General features: G+C 45.5%; 1 protein-coding gene across 5 annotated transcripts in view; it reads right to left on the reverse strand.

Annotated features, from left to right (window-relative positions):
• Nucleotides 1-17480, reverse strand: part of HMGA2 (high mobility group AT-hook 2) — a 122756-nt gene that overhangs the window by 8457 nt on the left and 96819 nt on the right. Inside the window, exons 4-5 of one of the 5 annotated variants that reach the window (XM_065680539.1) lie at nt 17219-17251; nt 16003-16992 (exon numbers count right to left, since the gene is read on the reverse strand). The exons of 1 other annotated variant lie outside the window; for it this stretch is intronic. In XM_065680539.1, the coding sequence (XP_065536611.1) occupies nt 16945-16992; nt 17219-17251 (81 nt within the window). In that variant the 3' untranslated portion in view covers nt 16003-16944. 3 more of the 5 variants (XM_065680626.1, XM_065680450.1, XM_065680368.1) reach the window with 3 other exon arrangements.

Consider the following 17480-nt stretch of genomic DNA (forward strand, 5'->3'; position numbering starts at 1 on the left):
TCAAGGTTCCCCGCTGTGGGAAACAAACCAGAGTATGCTGGGAACATGCGAAGTGATAACCGCTACCATGTGCATCTCATTCCTGAAGCTCAGACAAGAGCATCCCCCACCTGCAGAGGGCAACTGGCATTTCTGTAGAAACGTTTGTTCTGTTCTAATAGCCTGGGGCAAAGCTCCTTTATGGCTATTTCAAGGTTAATTGCCTTTGCCTCACAAAGCTCACTGACAATTCAGCGGGCCAGTCAGTTTTTTCACCTTCTGCTCCTGAATTTCTGAGCTGCGGATTTGGAAAAACCTAGACCCAATGTTTTGGGATGAACTGCAGGATCACAGTAACACCACATACGGAGCCTCCGAGTTTGTCAGAGCCTTTATTTTATAGCAAAGTATTAGCTATTGGCACAGATTTTGCCGGCTGCTTTCTAAGCCCAAGAGGGTATGCTTGAATAGATATGTCAAAAAGAACTGCTGACAAGAGCAACTTGCAAACTGTGGACCATTGTCTGCTGTTAACTTGTCTGAAATCCCCTGGCATGCAAGCTAATGTTTTCAGAGGAGCCCCTGAAGGCAGTGGCTCCTATTGCAGATGCGCCCAGCTGAGACGCAGTGCCAACACACCAAACTGCTGTAGGTGTTCTTACAGCACTACCAGACACTCAGTAGGTTTGCTCTGTGTGAAGCTTCGGGTAGGATCTGCTGCTTCGAGCTACTTCATTCCGCAAAGCACACTGACAAGCTCAGTGACAGCGGTCACTCAGCGGTAAGGCAAAGTTTAACTCCAGCACCTGGATTTAGAGCTCAAACTGATGCAGGTATTTACTTCACACATCACGATAAACAGATTTACTGGGGCAGATCACCATGGCCATATACAGAATGGCCACACAACTCTTCTTACTGCTGGATTAAAGCATGTTTTTAAGAAGGGCACCCGAGGAAATTATTTCAATACAGAAACTCTGCATCCCAATACATACGCGTAAACCAGCCCACAAGCAAGAAATTTCTGTCACTGCAAGAAGGAGCACAACTTCTCTAGCTTAGTGACTCAAGGCACAGTTAAAAACTGCCTACAGAGCAGCTCTGGAGCCCTCTCCCAGCACTGCTCCTGCAGTCCTTGACTAAGACATGGGACAGCCCTGGGGCAGTCCCAAGCAGGTCTCCCCAAGGAAGCAAAACTCAGTACTTAAATGACATTAAACAGGGGGACAAAGAGAGATGGCAACTGATGGGATGGTTTTGGGTTGAGATTTAAGGAGTGGAAACCAACATTTTACTTTAAATGTGTAAATTCTTATGGACTTAGCCTCTAATGGCCCACCTTGTCATGTAAGGATGTTAGCCTTCTAAAGACTGCAGACTTGGCCATAGTGTGAGTCCAGTATTTGGACACCAGCAAGGAGCCTTGCTGAGCTGCTGCTTAACATTCTCAGTCCCCAAGTGCATGACGTTGGGCATATGCAGAGCTGCCTGCTGCTGTTAGGAGCAGTCTAAGGGTTGGTAAGTGCCTTAGAGATCATTTTGCCTTGGAGATGTCTTCAAAGTTTCCATGCCCAAGAAGGCAGTGCACAATAGACAGCAAGGATAAGCTTTGAATGTTCATGTACACAATAGCACTGGTTTGGAAACTCACGGGCAGACTTGTTTTGAAATCCTCATGATCTCTGATTTGAACCTGATACTTCACAATCGGTGTTTTCTACCTTCTACGAAGCAACTTACACCCGCCCAGCTGTTGTGTGTGGAGGATGCATCTTTATTCTGCTGAAGTCACTCCAGTTTTATATAACCAATCAAATATTTTGTGAGGGATGGAAAAGGAGCAGAGAGGACAAAGCAAAGCACTGATGCTGTCCTGCAGGTGACCAGGCTTCTGAGCTGCATGTTTAATAAGCAAGTTAAGCGTGTCCTCTCCTTTTGCTGCGGGAACAATACTGCTTGACTAGCAAAAAGGCTGTTCATAGGGATTACTGGATGATCCGCATCCCCAGCTGCTGGAGGAAGTGAATTAGCGGGGGCAGTCAGAGTGAAGCTGCTGGGACTCAGCTGTTGGTGAGCATGACAAAGGCCAACAACAGTGGGCAAGGTGGGAGACCCAGGAACCACTCCTACAGAGCCCCTTCTTCTGCTGGAGGAAGTGCCTCGCAAGGCTTTGCTGAATTACAGCCCTCAAGTAACAGGTTCAGGTAACTGGAGGGGACTAGGACAGCGCTCAGGAGGATCCCTACAGGACAGGACAAGACAGGACAGGACATTCCTCTTTAAATACAGATTCAGATCTCTCTTCCCTGTAAGATTAAGGGAGATTCAAAGACGTTTCTCTATCTCCTAGCTTATCTCCCACTAGGAGAACTATTTGATATGATGGAGCGATAACGGGTCTCCCTGGTTACTCTGAGAGAAAGGCTTATCTGACACAGGACTTTTAAAGCCAGGAGGGCTCACATTGAGAACTTCCAGAGACGGGAATGAGACTGGCTGACCTTTAGATTTAGATACCTTAAAAAGTACCTGCCTCGGGCTCTGCTTTTCAACCTCTGTTACAGATGGGCATGAATGAACCTCAACTCCAGGTGCCCAACTTTGCCACGTATTTTAGAGCAGCCCTGACGTTAACTCAGCAAAGAGGCTTCTGCAAGGCAGCAGGTCACTCGCTCAGCGCTGAAGCCTTTTGAAATTGAGACTCAGCTGTCTAAATTACGTCAGGCCAGATTTCTTGAACACATTTTGGCATCTGAGTACAGCAAGTGCCTTTTTGACCTAAGCAGGTCAAAACACTTTGAAAAAAATCTGTTCCCCATGTGATTAAAAGGAGACTGAAAATCTCCAGCAAAATCTCTGCACCAGTCGGAAGAATTCTGCAGGAAGCACCATTTAAAGTCTGCAAAGCACGGACCTGAAGTGAAAATGGTGCTTGAAGCGATCACGGGTGCTGTGCTAACACTGACAGAGCCCTATTTTGTCTTGGAGAGCTTCAACCCTCCAAGATGTAAACAGTTCTGGTGCGAAGGAAATAAAATATTAAGGAAGAGAAGGCAGCAGTGCTATTAGAAACATATACAACTGAGCTGGACTAACCCCAGCTTTGAGAAGCTGCTCTTACAAACCTCTTGTGGAGCTGTAAACTGGAGGAGTGGTAAACTGCTCGCACATCACACTTCAGAGCCAAAATCCAGGCTGGAGCATAAGGCAAGCAGAGGCTCTAATAATAGTCTCTAATCAGTAATGCACATGACCATAATTAGGTGAAAGAGCAAAAAACAAGAGTGGATGTCAACCTTTAACAATCCTTAGGCTTGCGCAGGTCACTGAAACGCTGTGGGTCACTGCATTAGCCCTGCTCTATTGTGGCAGCGAAGCCCAAAAGCATCCTGGAGCCCACACAGGTAAGCCCGGGGGAGTCTGCTTTCCTCCTGCGCCCCTGGGGTACTTGAAACAGTGCCAGTTTGTGTGCGTATTTTATGTTGAGCAGCACAAGGAGGACCACGGTGAAGGTCTCCCAGGAATGGAGCAGGGAAAGGAACACGAGCGCAGACTTTGAAATGGAGGTCAAACCCCCGCGGTTTACCTTCTGCCACTTCCCCCCCATTTTAGAACATGAAAAGGAGAATGAAGGAAGGCCTGTTAGATTTCTATTCCTTTTCCCCCCCTAAAAATGACTACTTGTTACAGACAGGAAGCAACTGCCAGAAGTTATTCACCTCCAATCCTTTATCACTTAAAAAAGCATTACAGCTCTGTCCACAGACCCACTGGCAACTCCGCGGTTTGGGAGCACCTATCTATCTGCAATGATAAATAATAAAATCAGGCGTCTTCCCTTTTGAATCCCAGCTCAGAGATTTTGCCAAGTGATCAAACTTGTCTGAACCTTGGAGCAGCAGCTTTGAAGTATTAAGAAAGAGACCGAAAACCTGCAGCCAAGAGCCACACACACCTCATTAGGGCCCAGCCATGCGGGAAGGCTGAGCGGCAGCCGCCGGCCCCATAGACCCACTGGAAAGGGGCTGCGGGAAGGGAAGATAAAAGAGCCTTTCACAGTGGAAGTGCACCAGTGACATATTTACGAGCGCCAGCCCCGAGGCTGAGCGTCCCGCGCCATGCCAGCGCAGCCCTCGGGGTGGGCAGGGGCACGGGGGCTCCGCCGCTGCCGTCGTCACTCTTCCGCAGTCTCCCCCGGCTTTCCTCTTCCTCTCTTTTAGCTTGTTTCCGAAGGAGGGAGTTTAACATACAAGGCTCTACCTTCCATGGGTCGTGCCTTGAAAAGACCCCCGCCCAAATGAGAAACATTGTGAAAGACAGCGAGCTGGGCTCCCCAACCTGGTTCAGCAGAGTTCACGTGAAACTCTGTGGTATAATTCAGCAAAATGGGTTTTTTCTTTGTTCTTAGAAAAAATAAATACCCCAACCCCCCAAAAAAAACCCCAAACCAAAACAGTAAAGCATAACCGACTTGTAAAACACTTTTAAAACCTTCTGAGGGGTTTAATCACAGATCTTACCACACAGACACTGGTGAGGCTGTGTGCTGCCGAGCAAAGCCGAGTATTTAACTTTGAGAGCTGAAGTTCTGGGTTTAATTTTCAGCTTCAGACTAAACAGCAGGTCTGCAGCGAAAGGCAGAGCGATGCCTCCTGAGCAAAACGGGGCAATGGAAATGCTTTCCTTGCAGACTTTACTGATTGTGTAACCATGGAGCGCCTCTTTGTGCAGGCAAAAGCCCAAAATCCGAGAAGTTTGTGTTGGTTTTAATAAACTCCACCCCCCCCCCGTTTTTTTTTTACTGCAAAGAATTCTGCTGCTATTTTATTATGTAATGCTGCAGGCTAAAAATATATCCCTAATTTAAGCCATCTTTGCCAATAAATCTACAAATACCAGGTAATCCAAAAAGGGTAGTTATGGTTTAATGACATACTCTTCTTGTCATCTTAATACGTTCAACTCCTAAAGGATTTAGAGTTATGCATTTAAAGATTTTTGTCAGTTTCTTTAATATCTCCACACAACCTGGTGGGAAGGGCGCTAAAGTATGGTCCTCTTCAGCACAGAGCAGCAACACAACTTCGCAAGCTCCATCAGCACCGCGATGCGTGCTACCACAGGGCCAAGCTGCTTCTTTCTCTAAGCAAGATAGTCTTGATTCAAAATGAAGAGGGCTGTCCAACTTAAAAGATAGTGATTATTTCCTTTTGATTATAGAACCTTTTATGGGAGTTTCTCTTCCATTTGAACACATCCATATTCTCTAGTCAAATCAGAAAAGGTATCCTGGGGGAAACGTGTGTTCAAAACGTGTTTTCCTTTAGGACTGAGACATTTGCTGCGATTTATACCTCAGTGTTAATTTATTCTCCTCTTCCTAAACATAAAAAATCACTAATTTAAATTACAGTTCATGTCTCACTGTATAACACAGTTCTCAGGAGACTATTAAAGTGATGGGTGAGCTGCCTGCCATACTGCAACTGTCTCTTTGCTGCTCTGATTTCAGTTTTCAGAGTTTACCTCAAAATAAGCATGGGAATCATGGAAGGGGAGGGGGTAAAAGCCATTCACTGCCTTGAATCTGGTATCTCTCAGGTCCTAAAGCTCACGTCCCTTCCTTCCAGACTCAAGTCTGGTTTCAATGGAGCTCTCATTTTTCTTCCCACTAATCCTGCCGTGAGATCAACCATTGGTAACTCTGTGAGAAATTAAATACTAGGATGTGGGAAATCTGAGAGCTGAATTCAGGCAGAAAGTGGGTGATTAATTTTTTTATTTCCTTCCTTCTATTTTCCCATGATGTTGTGTGGCAAATAACTCGCGAAACCTGATATCAGACATCAGCCCCAAACGTTTGACTATATTGACAGAGCAGACGCAAAGCAAGAAGTCCATTGGCAGTATTATATCCCTTTTTAATATAAGCAACAGTCATTTCCAAAGAGAGATTTTGGCCAACGTTTTCTGAAAACATTCTGGCATTTCCAGAACTGCCTTCCAATGAGATCAGCAGCAGAACTTCATCATGGTGATGCTCACCATCTGCTGGAGCAGACTTCACAGAGAATTTACCATCTGTGGCATTGGGATCCCAATGAAAAAAGATCCACGAGACAGTTTGCTGTGGTGATGCGAGTGTTACAATGCCCAACAGCCAGGCAGTCATTTTGAATGGCTTTTTTTCTTTCCTCAGAGTGAGAAAAGCACGTTTATTCATTTAGGTCCCGTAAAGATGAACTTAAGAAGCTCACAAATGTTGGGCTGCCCAAAGGTTTAGGTCCTTCATTCAGAAAATCACCTACATAACTCCTATATCCTTCAAGATGAAGTATCTGGGAGCGTAATTCTCACTGCATAGTCTACTAAGAGGCTGTGATACTCCCAAACTTCTTACTCTGTCTATAAACAAAGCAGCACCATGCTCACAATACCCAGTGAGCAATTGATGACCATGAGCTCTGAACGGCCCCCCAGACGGCAGCCTGTCTGTCACAGCCACTGCTTGCCATCTGGGTTTCTTCATACAAGCACAGCACTAAGGGACAGCACCGTAACAGCCTCAATGTGATACGGGATGGAAGCCCCACCAGGGAAAATGGTTTTAGAGTATCTATCACAATTTTATTTAGCACTGACTTTTATGAATTCTTTGTCGGTGTGGTCCTCTCTGACCTGCAAGCGAGGAGACATGCTCGTAGATGTGGCCTATCCATCCCAGCCTTCATGTCTGGCCCAGGTGTCACAAGCTGATGGACTGCCCAGGGAGGTCAGATGTCACCCCAGGGTATATGGCAGCACTGATTTCAAGGAATCAAATTCACCGAATTCCATAAATGCCCCGCTGTGACTGACAGAGTAGCTGTGAAATGCTTCTTATTCTTCCGTTCCAAGACTGTTATTTTGAGCAACAAGGGGACCTTATAAAATTCCCCATATGTCATACAAAATCCAGAATAAAATACGATATTAGCTTCTCATTGCTTCCTTCCAGAACATGTTTAAAGACGCATATCAGTTAGTAAGAGCTGAGCATGCTGTTCGTTTCCCTAGCCAAATCTTGTTTAATAGTACTGGTACGCAAACACTGTAACTGACCATCCCAACAAATTATATAACAGATAAAAAAATGTATTTTCATTGGTCTTAACTTTGATTTTCATTGTGTTTACCTCCGTTGCGGCATACCTCATTTTTAACGTGCAATTTGCCACAGAATTTACATGGTCCTGAACTGGCATGGCAAAGACGTAGCAGTTTGTAGAAGTGGCAGATGAACTGGCTTATAGCCCTGGAGTATCTGTTAGTAATATTTATGTCAGGAAAAAGACCTTCTTCCAGTGACCTGAGCCGGGTGTGGAGGAGCAAACACGATGCTGACTATGAACGATGCAGAGCCTTTACGAGAAGCTCAGGAACCAAGCTCTGAGCACTTTCTTCCTGCTCAGCTTTCTGACATCCCTCATCTTCGCTTGATTACTTTCATTGCTATAAGTCCACAGGCTGATTGTTCTGGCAGTTTCAGCTTTCTGGATATTGTTCTGGAAACATCTTAATCCAGTTTCTCGGATGGTAGTCAAGTACTGCCTAGAATCCTGAATGTCTGCGAAGTTAGATACCCAAATACTACCAGCACAGACTCTTGTTACTCTTGGACATCTCGGCCCAAGTAGGTACCATGTGTATGCAAAAGTAGCACTGTTTAATTTACTCTTGACTGACATTCTTTTAAACACTGTTCCCTGTCCAGCCATCCTCCTCAATGGTGTTTCCCAAGCACACATCACAGCCCCTTCTATTCTGGCTATCATTAGTGAGATTTCTGCGTCAAATCAGAGCCAAGTTCTGAACTGGATGGAGTACCTCCTTAAACAGCTTCCATGGCCACAGTCATGGGGTCAAACACAAAGCCACCCTGTCCACAGCCACTGCATGCCTGTCCAGGGCTTCTTTCTCTGGTAGGCTGGGGAGAGGGGAGAGATGGGGAGAGGGCAGAGAGGGAAATGTTTTAGCTTACCCCTTTGGCCTTCAGCCTTCTGCCATCAACTGCAGTGTCTACTCCAAGTGCTATGCATGGAGAGGTTCAACAGCTGCAGTCCATGAATGCTTATGTGTGCTTTTACGGACAGGTCTTGCCCAGCACACAGAGAAAGAGCAGCAACCTGAGAGCAGGTCTATATTGAGTGGGCAAATGTGTGACATGCGCTGCATTCAGGAAGCTGCCTCCTGCTGTAGGCTTGTCTCAAAGGAATGAGATGCTGCATGTTTGAGCAGTTAAAATAACCTTTTTCTTGTTCAGAGCTGAAGGCTCCTCCTGTGTTGGGCTATGCCATGGCACTCCTGCTATATGACTGACTCAGAAACTGGTTGACAAGGACATAAGATCTCCAAGCAGCACACTGCAGCAGGCAAGACTCTGAACCTTCCAGACAGTCCCTGACAAGCCACGAAGCAAAACGACCTTGCTAAATCCGATTCCTTTTTAGTCACATCCAGTTGTGACTGTGTGTACTCTTATAACTGCCTTACTCCAAAAGGGAGCATCAGCACCTCAGTTTTAGCAGAAGAGGAATGGCAGCACTGGGAGACTGCCCTAAAATGCGACTTGCACACTGCAGTGCTCAGTGCTAATGTCTTCAAAGGAAGCAAGAGGCTTACCTGGCACAGTGCTGACTGGGGGCACCCCTGCTCCTTAGGCAGTATATGGGGACACAGGGACAGGCACCTCAGCCTGCCTTGTAGGCCACCCAAATACCAGATCCTAGCAAAGGCCATAAAGGGTTTCCAAGTTCCAAATAACTTGAGACAGGAGCCTGGGGGTCAGCTGCTCGGCGAGTGCCTCTGGTTCCTGTGGTGAAGCTAAGGCACCTGCTGACTACAGGAGGGACTGGGCAGGTAGGAATGAATCAGAGTATGCAGTGATTTTCTCCATTAAACATCCAGTTTCTGCCTGCAGAGAAGCGGGGCTACCTGTACATCTGCCGGTAATTCACAAAGATCGAGGGCTGGATTGCAGAGGTTATTTGGGAATCTGCTGAAGCAGTGGTTATGATGCACACTTAAATACTTAAGCTACCTTTGTAAAAACCATCTGCCTTTCCCTCTGTGCTCCCCATGAACTGGTGGAAATGCTGGGTGAGCTACTTCGAGATTGTCGTTACTGGTAGGTACTCACGTGAGCTGCGAGCAAAAGCAACTTTTATGAAAGCGATCTTTGTAAAACTGATTTGTGATAATGGCCCCGTGGCTCCAGGTGCTCATTGTGTGAAATGGTACTTGCTGGCAAAGTCTTTGCCGTCCCCACACTGAGAGAGGCCAGTGTGAACCTTGTCTTGTGAGACCTCACCTGGAGCATTGTGCGCAGTTCTGGTGTCCTCAACATAAAAAGGACATGGAACTGCTGGAACAAGTCCAGAGGAGGCCACGAGGATGATCAGGGGACTGGAGCACCTCCCGTATGAAGACAGGCTGAGGAAGTTGGGGCTGTTGAGCCTGGAGAAGAGAAGGCTGCGTGGGGACCTCATAGCAGCCTTCCAGTACCTGAAGGGGGCCTATAGGGGTGCTGGGGAGGGACTCTTCGTCAGGGACTGTAGTGACAGGACAAGGGGTAACGGGTTAAAACTTGTTTAAGAACAAGTTTAGAAGTTTAGATTGGATCTAAGGAGGAAATTCTTTCCTGTTAGGGTGGTGAGGCACTGGAATGGGTTGCCCAGGGAGGTTGTGAGTGCTCCATCCCTGGCAGTGTTCAAGGCCAGGTTGGACGAAGCCTTGTGTGGAATGGTTTAGTGTGAGATGTCCCTGCCCATGGCAGGAGGGTTGGAACTGGATGATCTTAAAGTCCTTTCCAACCCTGACTATTCTATGATTCTATTCTATGATTCTATGAACCTGCCACTATCATAAAAGAAACTACACAAATGTAAAAGAAATTGCCTCGCAGAGCAGAACCCTGCACCTTCAGATCGCTGCAAGGATTTCTGATTCCCGACTCTTTAAAAGTCATTCTTTAAAAGAATATCTGAAGATACTCCTGCTCTGAAGGTATTTTTTTCCCTTTTCTTTCCCTCCTTCTGGTCACATAAGATCTCAACTTATTTGTTTAATTTATTTACAGCCGAATTTCTTGAAGCGGCCATCTCAACAATGGCTGCTCTATCATAGCTACGTAATAAATGACAATCACAAATACCTAAAGCCTTGGAAACCGGAATCTTACACTGATTTGGATATTTAGGTGTAGCCTCATTGAATTACATTTTTCAGAGTATTCAGAAGTTCTGTCATAATGTAACACAAGATTTGCTGTCAGTAATACCTGGCTTCCTCTTCTAGCCTTCTTTCTTTAGAACAGGCTAGTGCTTCATCTGTTCATAGAACAGACTATTTTGGGTTTTATTTCAAAAACTGTGCTGTTTTATGTTTTGTTTTCAGGGTTTTTTGGTGTTTTTTTTTTCAGTCATCAGACAAACTTTTCAGTTTCCCTGTCACAATAAACCAGTCATAAAATAAGACTGAATATGTCATCCTTCGGAAACCACATTATGCAGTTGCCACCATTTTGTGCTGGACGGAGAAAAACAGTAAGGGCATAAAGCCTCTATTTACTGCAGGCATAAAGAAAGCATGAGGCTTTCCTGATTGAGAATCATAGAATCATAGAATAGTTAGGGTTGGAAAGGACCTTAAGATCATCCAGTTCCAACCCCCCCGCCATGGGCAGGGACACCTCACACTAAACCATCCCACACAAGGCTTCATCCAACCTGGCCTTGAACACTGCCAGGGATGGAGCACTCACAACCTCCCTTAAAATCAAATGCAAATCTCTCCCAGTTCAATGGTAGATCCATTCCTGCAGTTCATGCATCCACCTATTTCTTAATAATTCTGTCCATAGTCTACATATTTGGTACTCCGATTTTGTCTTTTTCATTTTGCACCAACCCATCCTTACAGGCTGCTTGAAATATAAAGAACAGGAACTGGTAACAATGAAACGTAATTTTCAAATTGGAGCCATTTTTCGTAAGAGTTCCCATGGCATTATTATCCATTTGTTAAAGTGGTCTTTTCAAACCAGAAAAATGTTTCCAGAACACTCAAAGGCAAAATCTGGAAGGATTTTGCGAAGTCAAAGTGTTCAAAGGCCCCAGATCAAACCCTATTTTTATCTTAAACACTCAGTTCCCAAGTGATCATAATATTGGGAAGCTCTGGAAAAACAAAAGTTCCAAGGACACCTATGGGGAAAAGGGTCAATAAAAACATGAAGCTATTTATGCAAAACCCCTGACCAGTTCCAACAAGCATTGTTCCCCCATGTGGGGGGGGTGGGAGGCAGGGCACTGAGCCGGAGGGCCCACAACAGGTCTGAGGCTCAGCCCCAATGGGAAAGCTTTGAGCGGCTCCATTGGGTCCAGGCTGCACATGGGAAGGGAGGTACAGTGAGTCTGAGCTGATGGAGCTGTGATAAACCCTTGCTCAGCATGTCTTCACAGGGTACCAAGAGCCTCAAGTGCATGTAAGATGTCCCCCAAGGCTGTCTTTGGGAAAACATTCAGTATTTGCTTTAAAAACCCAATAACAAAAGAATGGTAACTGAGACTTTCAGAGGACGCTCTGGAGCGGTGTATGTAACACACACGCACTCACCCTACACTGAAGCATAAAATTCCACGTATCATTGAAAAATCAAGTTTTACCTCTGGGATCTGGCAACTTCTTGACTCCCTGTATCGGGAAAACCAGAAAAAGTACACGACACACAACAGAGCTTGCTGGATGCATTGGGATGAACAACAAATTGAGGCACCAGGTCAACCTCCAGGGCAGTTTTTCAGTGTTTCTACAGCCAAGGCTCAGTTGAGTAGGGCTGCAAGGAGGGGCTTGGACAGTGGCACACACTCTCTGATGTGTATGTGCACCCACTTGGATGTGAAGGGTTTGCTGTCTCACGTCTTTGACACTGGAAGCTTCTTTTTGACTTCCTGAAGTGTATCTCTGGGGTATTTCTACCACATTTCTGTCTGAGATTTCCCAGAAGGGCAAAAATAAATCCATGGAATGCTTGAAGCTTCTGGAAGTGAAGACTGATTCCACAGCACAGAGAGGTGATGCAGCATGTGCCTGATGCATGTCCCAGTGCGTCAGACCTGCCACGACAACCACCAAGGGTCCCAGGCTCAGCTCTGCTCACTGTCTGCTGCTTTTGGGCTGCATATGAATGTGTGAATCACAGATGTAGCTCCTGGGCTGCAGAGCCTTACTGCGCTCTACACTGAGTAGGCATACGTGATGGATGCGGCTGGGGAACATATATAACTTGTGGTTGTGGGGGTGTGTGTATATATAGAATCATAGAATAGTTAGGGTTGGAAAGGACCTCAATATTGTGTGTGTATATATATATATGTGTGTGTGTGTACATATATATATATATAAGGACTAATTAACACACGTAACCTTATTGATACCAAGACTTAGAAATGAGTAACATGAAAAAAAATACAGCAAATCTCCACTTTCTTTCCTATGCAAAATTACGCTTTTCTTTTTCGCTTTTATTCTTGTTTGGATTTGATCTTTCTCATCATTGTTTTAAAAGCATCTACTATATTTGGCATTAGATGCCAAAGTACACTTTGTGCATTTTGGTGTACTTTTTCTGTACACTTTTTTGTGTACACCTTTCTATATACGCTTTATGTCTACTTTTCTGACTGTCTTTCAACTGATATGCTGCCTTTCAGACTCAGATACAAAGGATTTGAGATTTGCATAGACCTCCCAAAGAGATTATAAGAAGATTTTCAAAGGGCTGTTCTACACTCAGTATTTCTTCTCTCCAGAATGATAAAAATAAAACATGTCCTGTTTCCAGAAAACTCTGATAGCTTTCATGGTGTCTTCCTAAATATATCTATTTCCTTTGTATTACTTAAGTGTGTAACTCCCCCATATGGCTGAGTCTGCAGCTGCTACAAATTGCTTAAAAACGAGGAAAATTGAGACTTTTCTATTTGGACTGCTTATTTACACACCTCAGTAAGAATATTCCTGCATCATGGTTGTAAGATCTGGCTGTCATTCCTTAGAGACAGAGCAGATTTCAAAGGAATGTCTTGGTTTTGAGGTTTAGACACGTATTTCCATGAGAGTGCTAAACTTACCAATGTCACGCAGTCAGGCTGCCTATCTTTTCCTCATTTTCCCAAGGAAGTGTGAGAGTATGAGTCAGTGATCATCGCAAAGATGTGTACAGACCACAGCATTTAAAGGCTTGTATTAATGATACGGGCGGGTAGATTTCCAGTGGATTTTACTGCTGCATTTACCGTCTGTGTGATGGTAAATAGTCAGTGCTCTGCGGATGTTTGAAGACATTGCAAAGGTTTATACAGGCATCTGTATGGGCCTAAACTGGACAGCAGATATTCATAAAGAGATTTAGAGCACGACGGAGCTCTGCATGATGCTTAAAATCTGCGAAAGAGTGATGGGAACTGAGCTGTTACTCATAAAATGAGAATTGTATCTGGTCTTTCTGCTTATTTTTAAGAACGACACAAACCCAAGAGGCGTAGGCACTAGAATCACAGAATCACAGAATGGTCTGAGTCGGAAGAGACCTTAAAGATCATTCAGTTCCAACCTACCTGACACAGGCAGGGACACCTTCCACTAGACCAGGTTGCTCAAAGAGTCATCCCAGTCTGGCCTTGAGCACTGCCAGGGATGGGGCAGCCGCAGCTTCTCTGGGCACCCTGTGCCAGCGCCTCAGCACACTCATAATCAAGAGTTTCTTCCTTATATCTAATCTAAATCCACCCTCTGTCAGTTTAAAGCCATTCCCCCTTGCCCTGTCACTTCATGCCCTTGTAAGAAGCCCCTCTCCAGATTTCTTGTAGGCCCCCTTTAGGTACTGGAAGCTGCTCTAAGGTCTCCCTGGAGCCTTCTGTTCTGCAGGTTGAAGAATCCCAGCTCTCTCAGCCTGTTTCCATAGGAGAGGTGCTCCAGCCCTCTGATTATGGCCTCCTCTGGACTCCCTCCAACAACTCCACGTCCCTCTTGTGTTGGAGGCTCCAGAGCTGGATGCAGGACTGCAGGTGGGGTCTCACAAGAGATCTCCTTTGACCTGCTGGTCATGCTCCTTTTGACGCAGCCCAGCATACAGCTGAGCTCTGGGCTGCGAGTGCACACTGCTGGGTCATGTTGAGCTTCTCATCAACCAACACTCCCAAGTCCTCCTCCTCAGGGTTCCTCTCAGTTGATTCTCTGCCCAGCCTGTATCTGAGCTTGGGATTGCCCTGACCCAGGTGCAGGACCTTGCACTTGGCCTTGCGGAATGAACTTCAATGAGGTTTGCACAGGCCCACCTCCCAAGCAGCAGTGCTAAGAGTAATGGCGATGTAAACTAACATTCACTGAAAACTTCGAGAATACACCAAAAAGTCAACGAATGAAGCCTGACCAAGAGTTTCTGCCGCTTTTACCATAGCAGGCTGGGGTAACACGCTCACTATCACATAGCAGTTCTCAAGTGTAACCTCTTACAGTCCTCACTGATGAAGAAAGGATACACTTCTAAGTTAGTCCAGACTGCCACATGGTAAAGCCATCTGGGAGGATATTTTGAAGGAAACAGATGGAAAAGGAAGAGATTCCTCTGAATGTAGTGTAAGATTTACATTATCCTCCATGAACTTCCATGTAGTCCCTATGTTTATATAATTTATCACTATTTCCTTAGACAGCTCAGATTAGGAAGCCTGCATGAGCTCATGTTCTTGTCTGAATTCTGAGGCTGAACCTCTCTCCTTTAAAGGGAAATTCAGTAGTGTAAAAAGAACTCGGAGGAAGGCAACTGGACTTCAGTGAAACCCAGCAGCATGAAGGTCCTGATCGTTGTCCCAGGAATTACACTGCTTTACCTCCTGCTTTCAACCTCAGGAAGACACCGTCATTAGCGCTTGCTCACAGTGATAGTTTTTGTTCTCTGCCATGTACCCACACCCAGCAAAACCTCAGTGTTGTGTAAGCATGGGAGAGTGGCCTATTAAAACCAGAAAGGGTTAAAGACAAGTCAATGATTTCACTGAACATCCCTCAGGCCAAGGGCTGGAAAACAAAGCAATGTTCTCTGAGTGAAGACATGGCATACAAACAATTCAAAGGGTGTCATTTCACTACTTGTGCTGTGGTGACTGGGGATTTCTAAAAAGCCCTCTCTCTCCTTTCATGCATTCTTCTGTGCCTCCTCATTTTCTATACAAACATTTCCATTACTAATGGGAATGTCAAAGGGCTTCCTTTTCTCTCTCTCTGCTTCTGACCACGGAGATGCTGCCCAGGCTCCGTGTAGCAGCGGCTGCATCCGTCTGGCTGAAACACCCTACAGCATCCCCACCGGAATCACTGCTTCAGGAAAGAAGGGACAGGAAAATCCACACAGGGAACCCTGGTGCTTTAGTTTAAACGCCTACATCATTTCACCATCAATTAAATCTGTCATTACTTTGTTCTGCTACCAGAAGATGGAGTCCCAGGTTCCCTCTTTGTCCTCCCACATCCCAGCTCAACCTCAGACCCAGACATTTCTTCCTCTTTTGCGCTAGGGCTAGCACTTGATTACTGTTCAAACAAAACACTTGCAGGAGTAAGTGCCCGTGGAGACTGGAGACCTCACAGCTCCACACATGCCATCGGCAGCAATGGCTTCTGCCAAGCCAGGCTGCGGGCACAGCAACTAGCTCTAGACCCCTCCATCCCGCTGGCCCCAGTGGGTATGAGCTCTGCTCCGTGCCAGAGGAAACCGCAACATGAACCACCTCCTGGAGTCTTTGCCTCCCAGAGCTGGCCTCCTTCGCACAGCAGGGTTTAAGCCTCCCTGTCTCTCAGGTGCCACAGAGGAGATGACTGGCCTTGTGCCCACTGGCAGATTTACTACCACGTTGTAGCACGAATAGCCCAATAGCGGCTGTAACAGTTGAAGGATGTAAATGAGACCAGGGAGAGGAAGTATCTTTTATTAGAACAATTTGGTGTGTTTTGAATTGTGTGGGGTAGTCCGAAGGTTATAGACGGTAAGTCCTTGGAGACGGATGCTGTGTTTCTTGCGTAAACTGGCCTAATATAAGACATTACCTCTCCTTACAAAACCTACTTCACTTGAAAATACCACTACATTTATCCTGTACGTTATCTCTGCCATTTGGAGAGGCATTAATACTATTGCCGGTGCCATGGATTCACCATTGCTGCAACTGTATTGATTTCTTTTTGTAGAAACCTGATTCCTGCACATGCTTTGGAGAGCTACATCATTTCACCCCTTCACCTCACAGCTAGGATGTTTTCTGTTTCTTATGTAACAGCTCCTAATTCAGATTACAGTTATTATTACACAATTATGTACATTGTACAATAATGTATTGAAACCATAAGGCAGAAAACCAGAAGTATTATTTCCTTCTGAAAGCAGACCTTTCTCTAGAAAAGCAATGGACCCTTTATGCTCTCGACTGAGCATAGACGTACAGCAGCACAGCCCATGGACTCTGCCAAGCAGTGATGGACCTGGTCCCATGCCAACAGTCTTTTCTCTTCTGGTGCGTATATAAAGAAGGGGCATAGTTACATTTTAGTGTTTTTTTAACACAGGGCAGGCTGGGGAAAGAAGATGGATGCAACTGTAAACACAGTGTTTGACCAGTTTCATAATGCCTTGTGGCTTGCACTTTGTCCAAGGGTGTTAAAGAGGAATAATACAATCCAACAGAAAAAGTTCAAATGTGTTAGCCTTTATGATGGATCCAGTCTAGTTACCAAGTTCAGCCTATTTTATTTTGTGGACTTAAAGACTCCTTTAGACCAGTGGGGAGAAGGTTTTTATACGTGTGCCTCCTCCTTGCTGGAAGCAGTCTCCAGTTAACCCATGTTCAGGACATGCAGAGATACGTATCACATGCTGTGTGTGCGTGTGCTCGCATTATCACGGCAAGGTGGCCTCTGCAGAAAGAGCACCAAGCAAGCACTGTCTACTGTTTCCTCCTCTCCTTCCCAAGGGCCACTGCATGAGTTGTTCTGGTGATTATGCCTAGCAAGCCAACAGCTGTCCCCCAGCTCAAATGATTGATGGATTTCCCTTCATCCTCTACAGTAAAGGAGACCTGTTTAAATATGGAAGAATTATTTCATTTAAATTAGTCTAAGAATTTAAATGAGCTTTCCTTACCTGAGCAGGCTTCTTTTGAACCACTTGTTGAGGCTGAAAAGTAAAACAACAGCACGGTGAGAAACTCATTGAGGCCACTTGACCGGGATTTCGCAGATGGTGGGAAAAAGGTTTTCAGCGATAGGAATAAAACACAGGCAAAGCCCACATTCAAAAACAGAGTGATGAACATACCCAGCTCTCACACCCAGCCTCTCCTACACCTATCTGTGACCTTGCTCTGAAGTAGTTCAGATTACTGTTGATTCAGAGCAGTATGTTA

This window comes from Lathamus discolor, chromosome 1, assembly GCF_037157495.1.
Source record: "Lathamus discolor isolate bLatDis1 chromosome 1, bLatDis1.hap1, whole genome shotgun sequence".
Classification (NCBI taxonomy): Eukaryota; Metazoa; Chordata; class Aves; order Psittaciformes; family Psittacidae; genus Lathamus; species Lathamus discolor.